General features: G+C 48.1%; 1 protein-coding gene across 6 annotated transcripts in view; it reads right to left on the bottom strand.

Moving 5' to 3' along the window:
- Positions 1-10,000, bottom strand: part of dync1i2a (dynein, cytoplasmic 1, intermediate chain 2a) — a 28,359-nt gene that overhangs the window by 7,735 nt on the left and 10,624 nt on the right. For 4 of the 6 annotated variants that reach the window (XM_042066910.1, XM_042066916.1, XM_042066913.1 and 1 more), the window contains 5 exons: positions 4,281-4,382; positions 3,778-3,940; positions 3,474-3,573; positions 2,290-2,415; positions 234-380 (listed from right to left, as the gene is read on the bottom strand). In XM_042066910.1, coding sequence (XP_041922844.1) covers positions 234-380; positions 2,290-2,415; positions 3,474-3,573; positions 3,778-3,940; positions 4,281-4,382 — 638 coding nt within the window. The remainder of the gene's footprint in view (positions 1-233; positions 381-2,289; positions 2,416-3,473; positions 3,574-3,777; positions 3,941-4,280; positions 4,383-10,000) is intronic. The other 2 variants (XM_042066912.1, XM_042066914.1) reach the window with 1 other exon arrangement.

A 10,000-nucleotide genomic window follows, 5' to 3' on the forward strand; every position in this document is an offset into this window, starting at 1 on the left:
GTACAAAAATCATCAACAATGGTCTAGATTGCTGGCACTCTACGACAAAGCTTCCAAAAACAGCTTGGCATTCAATGAGTTAATACACAGGGGCAGTTAATATGGTATTAATATGGGTTTGTTTTTTAACTTGCATAAAACACTGTCCTACGGTTTATACACAATGCAGCTAATACACAGGAAATTACTGTACTTTCCAACTGTGTGGTCAGTGTGTGTTTCCTAGGCCATACCGTATGTGCGGCGGCTGACAGCGGTGTTCTCTGCACTGGTGTCCTCTTGTTGCTTCGGTTGTCCCACAACACAATCTGCCCCGAATACGTGCCCCCCACCACCAGGTTGGGGTGGAACTTGGCGAAGGTGGCAGACATGACAGCCGACTGCCAGAGACAGAGAGAGAAGACAAAGAAAAACATTAGTTAGCTGATGAACTGTATTACAGTAGAAATCAGTTGGGAAGGACTGATCTACTACATTCAGGGCTTAAAGCAAAAAACATTTCTGAGCCTGAAGTTCTCAACATTTTGTAAAGATGTCAGTCCTACAGGCCTATTGAGTATTTTCAAATCTTTATCAGCCCAGCCCACGCCTGAATTCAGGCACAGTGCCTGAACACTTTAAGCCCTGTACATTTATAGTTGTGTTGTGTCCCATGTGGTAGGGGTGTGTGTGTGGGTGGGTATGTTTGGGTATGTGTATCTGTATTGTGACAATGCCTTTAATATATGTTGTTACCCACCAAATACAATAAAAAGCAAGTACCAAAAAAAAAAGAAATCAGTTGGGAAAGCATAGTGTGTCCTGAGTTAGCGTTAAGGCCTCTGTCAGCATCAATAACTAGTGGCCTTAAGCAGGCTGATCTCAGACATGTGAGGAATAATATACAGAATGTCCCGCTGTGAGGAGCGCCGCGTTATTTCATCACGGTGTCCAGCACGCTGCTTATTTTTATTTGGGCTCTAACAATCCCATGTTTTCCATGACTCATGCACGGCGGCTTGCACAAGATCCCTGCTCTCCCTCCTTCTCCCTCCTTCTCTCTCTCTCTCCCTCGCTCTCTTTCAGACGTCCCGGCATGGAGCATGTTACACATGGATCATGTCAGCATTCTTTACACTAATTCCAATTACGCTACAGTGGGGGGTGTTGGGGTGCATAGAGAAAAAAAACTCCTTTCCTCTGGTGGGGGAGCCGGCTCTCCAAACCAGCTTCTTGACATCCAGGCAATCCTTCACCATCTAATCATGTGTTGGACTGAATTCAGCCGTGTAATTTTTCCAAATTTTTGACACGCTGGAGGAAAAACAAAAAAACTTGCATTGCCACCCTAGAACCACCCACCCACCCGGCCAGCGGAGGGGTGTTCTTGAAAGGCACAGAGAAAAATGAGTTGACGCCTCTGCAGAGCTGAAGTGACAGGGCTCGGGTGCGCTGTGTGACACCAGGCTGGGCTGTGGAGGGTGGCCCAGCGGCCGCACTCACATGTGCTTCTACTCAGAGAGGGGCTGGGGGAACCTCCAGAGGAGCAGGCCAGGCTTCCCGCTCTCATGCACCCCTCTCTCATGCCAGCACCCGTTGCTAGACATTACACATTACAGATTACATACGCAGGCCAACGTGGACCTCCGCTTATTATCATATCTGTCTAAGAAGAATGAACCCTGGGCCTTGGTATTATGGTGTTACTAATGCAATGTTCCAGGCAGTTGAGCTCCTAGTAAGCTGCTAATGTAAAGCTGCATATCTCCGTATAGACCCGTGTCTGCCTTTGTCTCCAGTCAGTCGGTCTGTCTGTCTGTCTCCCTCTCTGTTTCTGCGTTCTGAGTCTTGGGGTTTGGTCCCAGAGGTGCCAGATAAGTGCATGTGGTCAGCCTGCATGGCGGAGGATGGGCGCTGGCCTGAGGCGCGTTCAGCTGTCGAGGTCAGGCCGTCGGCGCTCCTGCTCGGCCTTGCTCGCATGTGTGCATATGTTTATGGATGGCTGTGGTGGGCGGGCATGCCAGCCCGGTGAAGTCACAGCGTGGGGGATAGGGGGGTGAAAAAGGGGGACTTGAGGAGAGGTGTAATGTGTGGACGTGTGTGTGTGTGTGTGTATTTTCAGGCGATCTTTGAGCTGGATGGACTAATGGCAGCAAGCCAAACCCTCAGTAAAGAGAACCATCCGTGAAGTGAAGTTTGTGTGTGTGTGTGTGTGTGTGTGTGTGTGTGTGTGTGTGTGTGTGTGTGTGTGTGTGTGTGTGTGTGTGTGTGTGTGTGTGTGTGTGTGTGTGCAAGCGTCAGCTCCAGTACCTGGCAGTGGAAGACGTACTCTGGCGTGGGCTTCTTGTACTTCATGTTCCACACCAGGGCCACCCCGTCTGGCTCGTGGGGGGCGTCCTCGTTGTTGTTGTATGAGGCAACCAGCAGCTCAGGATACTGGTGACAGACAAATCAGCACAAATGAATGGAAAGAGGAAGTAGACATCGCCCCCCAGGCATGGCTTCTTGAGAAAGAAAGAGGGCAAGAGAGAAAGAAAAGAAAAAGAAAGAGAAAGAGAAAAAAAAGAGAGAAAAAAACACATCCCTCTTTCCTCTGCGGGTGCCGGCGAATGCCAAACCAAATGAGTAACCCGCCCATGCTATGGGAAGATTTATTGCAGGGAAACTTTTTCTCAGCGGCAGCAGGTCCAGGTAAATAAGGTTAGCATGCGAGGCCTGCGTGTGTGTGTGTGTGTGTGTGTGTGTGTGTGTGTGTGTGTGTGTGTGTGTGTGTGTGTAGGCTCCTCAGAAGGGGCATTCTCAGGGAGTGGGCCCAGTGCATGGGCACTAGTGTGGATGCCTGGAACTGCAGGTTGTCACACACCTTTTGAAAACCAAGCTATAAACACGCACTTGCAACAAAAAAAGAGGAGAAAAAAGAAAGAGAGAGAGAGAGAGAGAGAGAGAGAGAGAGAGAGAGAGAGAGAGAGAGAGAGAGAGAGAGAGAGAGAGAGAAAGGCACTGACGGGGCTGCGGAGGAACAAATCGGTCACCAAACGTTTAGCAGACGTAAACAAACCATTAACCTCTGCTGCCTCTCATATTGTAAAAGCTGAAGTTTACAGTCTGTGAGGCCAATTTAACGCGAGGAAATGGATTACGCTCTGGGGCAAGAAGTGCGGTGAACAATGAGCTGGCATGCAATCAGTGCCAAAAGCCATCTCAGGGCTAGGAAGCCCGAATTAAAGGTGGCACAAGGAGAAACAAATCATCAGGGCTTCCACCCTGGTGACAATTTAATCATGATACGAGACCGTGTGAGACAAATCCGACCCCTGAGGGAGTATTGTAACTACACCATGGGAACATGCACATTACAGGATACTTTTCAAAGCACACATCAAAACAGTTTTTTAAACACTGCTAACGTGTATAATTTTTTAAAGCTACACTTAAGGTTTTGTGCCTGAATGGCATGCAGAATTAGCACCAGGAAACAGAGGTAGATGGAGTACCTGTGGGCACCAGTCCAGACAGGTGACCACGCGGTGCTTGGACCAGCGCTCGTCTGTGAACTGCCTGTTCAGCACCAGCTTGGCTCCAGCCTGGATCTCTCTGGAACACAACACAGTCAGTGAGGAGGCCGGTCTCTGTGATCAACATGAAGACCAAGGAATGTAATACAGCCCAATAAACATGGCTCATAAAACTAAAGATGACTGGATTTATTAGAAGACACCGTTTCACTGGACTGCACTGTAAAAGAGGGTTTATGGTAAAAGATAGGGGGTGGGGGTTATTGACAATGTCTTTTGTTACCCATCTTTCTCCTCTAGGTCGCGGCCGCTGTAGTCGAAGAAGACGTCGATGTGCTCGGAGAGGGCGCGCTCCACGATGCGCGTGCTGTGGTCAAAGAAGGTCATGAACTCCTCGGAGTGCAGGATCTGCAGTTTCTCCTCCTCGGTCAGCTCATGTGGTGGGGCTGTGGGGGACAGTCAGACACACGGCTCTCTTACCACAAGCACACACCACACACACACCTGTTTGTTTGTTTGTTTGTGTTTGTGTGTGTGTGTGTGTGTGTGCGTATGGGTGTTCTCTGACAGCTTTATTTTTGTTCATTCATTGTTTTGGTTTGACTTGCTATTGTTCTATAATATACTCTATCATAATCCAAACTATCATTATTAAATAAAAAACATATAATTAATTCCAATCAGACCAAAACATGTCCAAACTAGGGCTTTGACGCGCTTTAACACGTGAGTCACGATCAGAGTTGCTCCATGATGGTGTCAAAGGGAGATGCTGAAGGCTCTCACCCTCCTCCTCTTCATTCTTCTGGTCTGGCTTCTCCTTGTCCGCCTCCTGCATGGGCTCTGCTGGAGCCATCTCCTCCTCCTCCTCCTCCTCCTCCTCTTCCTCTGCAAAGAGAAACACTCTCTGATTAGCCGACACGTGCGATACAAAAGTGCACAATGGCTCCTAATGCCTGGCCACAATAGCCTTCAGTTTGCTATTCACTTTCAAAGGACAAACACTATAATACAGGGGCCTGCTTACAAACGTGTAGAGACCCCATGGCTCAGGACTTCACACAAGAGGCAGATTAGTAGTGCCTGTCTATTGAATAGAATAGTCACGTCTCTACAACTTGTGGGAAGATAAGATGATGTCGCACGGGAGAATAAAAAAAAAAAGTGTTTGAGGACATGAAGCGAGCGCAGAATAGCATCTAAGTGCTTACCTACCAACACAAATTTTCAAGCAAGTGTGCAGGAATTTAAATACTTTATGAGGGATGCATTTCCAGGCAGCTAGTTTAATGGTATATGGTCATGCAAGGGACAGATGAACACCGGTCATTCCCTCTCGGTAACCCAGGAGACACACACACGTTAGCGTGTCACTGGTTAGAATGCTTCAAGCTTGGCTTTCAGTGCCAACTGTGCTGACCTTGGTGTTAGCGAGGCCTTTGCATATTTACCATTTATGCTTAGATTCCACTTTAAAACTACTTTCTGCTGGTCCAGATATAATCATCTTTTAATACCTCATTTCCACATAGTAATACCATACTACCCAATTCCCATGTTCTCCTCCAAATAACACATCAACAGTCCATAAGACAAAAGTACAATCAAATGACAGGTGATGCTTTATTTGTAGTACACAGATAAAAAGCAAGCCCCCCACCTCACGTCACCCCACCTCCCCACTCTTTCAGTGAGGCAGGGGCCGGTGGGCTTGTATGGGTATGAGGGGCGATGATTCAGTGGCTGTGCCTTACACTTGTTTGGCCTGCCAACACAATGTCACCTCGCTGAAAAGACCTGCGTCTGCAGAGCATTAAAGGTTGTCACTCGTCTGAGCAGGGGAGAGGGGAGGACACAGCAGGGGTCGCCCGCCTCCCAGCGCCTGTCTTCGCTCGCTCCGCTAATGAGAACGACTGGCCATTCAACAGGGAGTGCACTTGTTAGTGTGGCCATGTCCTCTGCCGTCCGCAGTAACAGGTCGTCCACCCCCGAACCCCCCTCCACCCCACCCCAAAAGGAAAAGGGGTGCTGGGGCGAGAGGGCGTGGAGCAGCTGCCCTGGGCCCGCTCCCATTGGCCCGGCCAGCTGACAGGACAGTGCCTAGCAGATGGCGCCTGCCGGGATTGTCTTGTGGCGGCTCAGGGGTGGCATAGGGATGGCACAGAGGTTTTCTGCCTCACTGATCCTAGTCAGGCTGCTGGAGCCCCCCACCACCCATACACCCATACACACACACACACACCCACCCACCCCTGTGCAATTACCGACCCGCTAGGGGGTTTGGCGATGGCTATTCAACCTCAGAGGATGCACAACAAAATACAGCTTGCAGCCTTGACCAGCTGGCGAAGCCACACACTGCAGCCTGCAACTACACGGTGGGCTTCTCTCCCCCTTTCTCCCCTGATTCTTTCGTTTTTTCCCCTTTCTTCCCAAAACACTTGTTTCACTTCCCTCATGTCCCTCCTCCTGTCCATTAACAAACAAATTGATACATGTCTGCAGAAAGCAAAAGGGTGAAATATGCAGATTAACATGCACGCACACACACAAAACAGAGTGCCAATGAATGCCTACTGTAGGAAAATTATCATTGTGTGGAAAACGATCAACACAAAATCTGGCAAGGGGAAATGAAGTAATAAAACATTGCCTTTCCCACAATCAGAATGATAATGTCACCAGTAATCCTGTCGCACAACCCCCAAGTTCTCTCTCCCAGTGCTGGGGACCAATGTGGGAGTAGGAGGAGGAGGAGGAGGCTGGTGGGGGGGGGGGGGTGGGGGGGGTTCTGGTGAGTTTACAGAACTGGGTTGATGACACAAGCCATTTCAATACACGGCCCATGCTCAGGGGGGAAAACCAAAAAACCCGGAGAAGGTTAAAATCTTTCCCTTCAAGGGCCTCAATCAGGCTTAAAAGGAAAACAGTAATCACTGTCTTTCAGCCAGGCCTGGCCAGCCTCGTCAGCCTTTCCCTGTCAAGGCAGCCGGAGCAATCAACCTGCCAGGCATTAGGAGAGGGAAGACAATCTGAAAATAAAGGGTATAATGCACCTGCCAGCTAAAATGGCCATTTGGAGAAAAGCTAGTGATCCTGGTGACCCTGGTGGGGGGAGGATTTTGGGGTGTTGGGGGGTAGGGGGTTGCGCTGAGGGAAAAGAAACATTTAACAGAATTTGGGGAGATCGTCGATCTCCTGCATGCACTGACACCTCCCCTCAAAGCAGGCCCAATTATGGCTTTTGTATCACTTAAGAAATAAAAGCTTTTGGGAAGGGGGAATAGTGCTGCTGTTTTTTTTCCGGGTGGGGGTGGATTTGGGTGGGGTAATCGCTGAGCTTTGTCAGAGGACAATACATTAATGCGAGCACAGCGAGGGTCCAGTGTTGTACGAGTACAAAACTAATGACTTTTACTTTTTCCGCTGCAGGTGCATTCCCTCCTGCTAGAGCCCACAGAATGGGGCCACCAAAATCTGACTTCCAATCTCTTTCTCTCAGGACTTTATTAAAGGCCAAAACGAAACAAACCTTCGGCTTCCACTGTTTTGGCCTTTGTGAAATGGGGACTTCCACGTTTCGACGTATTGATGGGACAAGACAACTCGGGGGCCTTTTGCATTCTCCCTGATTGTAAGGGTGAACAAAAGCGGAGCGTGCAGAAAGCACTCCGAGGCCCACGTGCACAACTGAACAAACGCTTCCTCATTCAGAGCCCAACCAAAGCCCCCTTTCAGCCCAAACTACACAAGAATATAGTTATCTTAACATGCTTTGTTTGAATTTATGTTCCACCATTGTCAAGGGAACTTGTCACTAATTAAGAGGCTCCATTTGAAAGGCCACTGTTATCTGTAAAAGCTAATGTTTTGGCAAAAAAAGCCTTTGATATCTCCTTATTTTTTAAATGGACTTTTAGTATGAGGAGTTTAATTAATCTATTACATAACAGCTCTATGTGGTAATTTTAGGGTATTTATCATTAAATTTACATAGGCTTAAAATATAATGTAATATAATATAATGAAAGAAGTGAACCACTGCTCAACATAGCTAAAAAAAAAAGGTGACTATTACTGACTTAAAAGATTTTTTAAAATCCTGTCTATCTTTCTTGTCAATAATCTTCGCTTGCGTATATCCTCAGAACCCACCTTAGGCTGCTCCATGTCACCTCAGACGACTGTGTAAAGGTACACACTAATGTCTTACGCTGTGTGAGGGATCTGGTGCTGGAAAAAGCAGCCTTCTCTGCGATGTTGAATCAGCAGACAGACAAAAGGATTTAATTTGCGAATGCAGGCGGTTAGCAGTGCCACTGGTGAAGTGCTGGTCAGAGAGCATGTGTGTTAAAAGTGAAACACTCCAAACGAGAGGCTGTTGAGTTCTTCGAGTGATTAAAAATATCTAGCGATTTAAAAAGTAATGTCTTTTCGCCAGCCTGAATAGAACATGATTAAAACAATCTGATTTAATTAAATTTCAAATTTACTCAAACGTTTTGTGGTTTTCCGATGTTCTTGAAGCGTTTTCGAAGGCATATGCAGGCAAGGCTCTCCATGGCTTTCAATCCATGTATCTTTTTCCCCCAATAATTACGGCCTCTTGTGACATGCCACTTACTGTCGTTGCATAATATCAAAAGCCTGCTGTCTGAATATACAAAGTGCACCAGAAATCTCCATATTGCAGCTAGCATATATGTGGTATACTGTATGTCTCAGACAGGAGGGGTAAATGGCATCTAAAAAAAAACATGAATTTAACCCCAAATCCATTTGGAAGATGTAACTAGAGTCAAACATTTTTCTCTCACTTTTTCTTTCAAATTACAATAGCTGTACATTAACCAAACCCATTCCTTTTATCCCATCTTCCCTCCCTGCATTAAAGCATGATGACGGGGAGCCTTTTGGCACGGACAATGCTCGCACGAGAGAGAGTCCACTGCTTCTCTCGCTGATGGAATGAATGAGAGAAGGCAAACCACCACCTCCGCTCGCTTGCCAATTAAGACCAATAATCAACCAGCGCGTGGCACGGAGAGTGGCGCTCTTCCTCTCCGCCACTCACTCCTCAGGCGAGATGGAGAACGTGATGGCCGCGGGCATCCACCCTGCCGCCCGCTGACCTTGAGAGGCCCTGCTCCGCAGCGTCCTCTTGACAACATGATGAATCGCTCAATCAGTGCACGCGCCAGATCCCTCCACAGCCCAACCCCCCAATATCAAATATGCCAGGCAGGCTAGGATGGGGGTTGGGGGTGTGTGGAGGGCACTAGGTGAGACGGTGGTGGTGGTGGTGGGGGGGGGGGGGTGGAGTGGACGATGTCGCCAACTCACCGAGTGGCAGAGAGTGAAGGCATGAAAGGCTCACAATGTGACTGAATGCGTTTTGTTATGTGCCTCCTTGGCGAGGGGAGAAGACAGGGAAGCGAGCGAGTTGATGAAATGATTACACAGTGGCGGGAGAGCAAGGGCTGGGTGAGCAGGATGCTGGAGTTGAACAGCCTGCCAAAGCCGCTCTTGTTTAACGCACTTCTCTATACTTTCCCTTCTATTTCTGTTAAACAATGGACAACTGACTGAGCACAATGGGAGCTTTCCCCAAGAGTTCCCAAATCAGTCCACAGCAGGTCTACTACAACCATCTCAACCTGGAACTCAGTGGGCCTGCTGTTCAAAAAACAAGATGGACCAGGAGGCTCTGCAGATGGTACAATGGAGAGCTAACAAACACATAAAAAAAAATCAATCCTCCATCTGATTGAGCAAGGAATGCTAGTGGTTATCAGTGTGCGAACCAATCAGAGTAGGGTATAACGATGATCTAAGACAATGCGGGCCCATAATCACGACTCTGAGCTACATGTGCTCCACATAAACACTCTAAATCCCACAGCAAACCAACCATTCCAACAGTCTCTATGGCGGACGACCACATGAAAGACGACTCGCGACTGTTCCGGTCGTATCGCCACGCTTCAGATGCATCAAGCACACTTTTTCATATCCTCTCCTCCTCTCGCTCTGTCCAGCTCCCCTCTCATCCTCCAAACTAATTGGGTAGCAGGACCCTGCCGGTCTGAGAATGGCGGGCTAAGAGGTGCAGGCCTCTGTGTGCGTCTGTGAATTTAATCTCGCTTTGCCTTCTTATGTTTCCAGGGCCCCTGCAATTTTCCCGGGCTTTCATCTCGGGGCTTGGTGATGCCGGATCATTTCCAATCCGAGTCCACTTCCTGCTCCCACTCGTGTGATCATAGAGGCTTGCTGGCCGCAACCAATGTGAAAGGGGGAGGGAAAAAAGATGACAAGAAAAAAAGAAAGGACAGGAAAAAAAGACTAATGCTCTGAGTCATGGCTAACTGGCACATATTGCCATAAAAACTCTCCTGGTTCCGAGAGAGCCAGCTCTGAATACAGATAGCGGCACTATTTGAAGACAGAAGTGAAGTAAGCAGTAGCTATGGTAGCAGAAATCCAATAAATAAAGTCTAATAAATAAG

Source organism: Alosa sapidissima, chromosome 2 (genome assembly GCF_018492685.1).
Source record: "Alosa sapidissima isolate fAloSap1 chromosome 2, fAloSap1.pri, whole genome shotgun sequence".
NCBI classification, from domain to species: Eukaryota; Metazoa; Chordata; class Actinopteri; order Clupeiformes; family Clupeidae; genus Alosa; species Alosa sapidissima.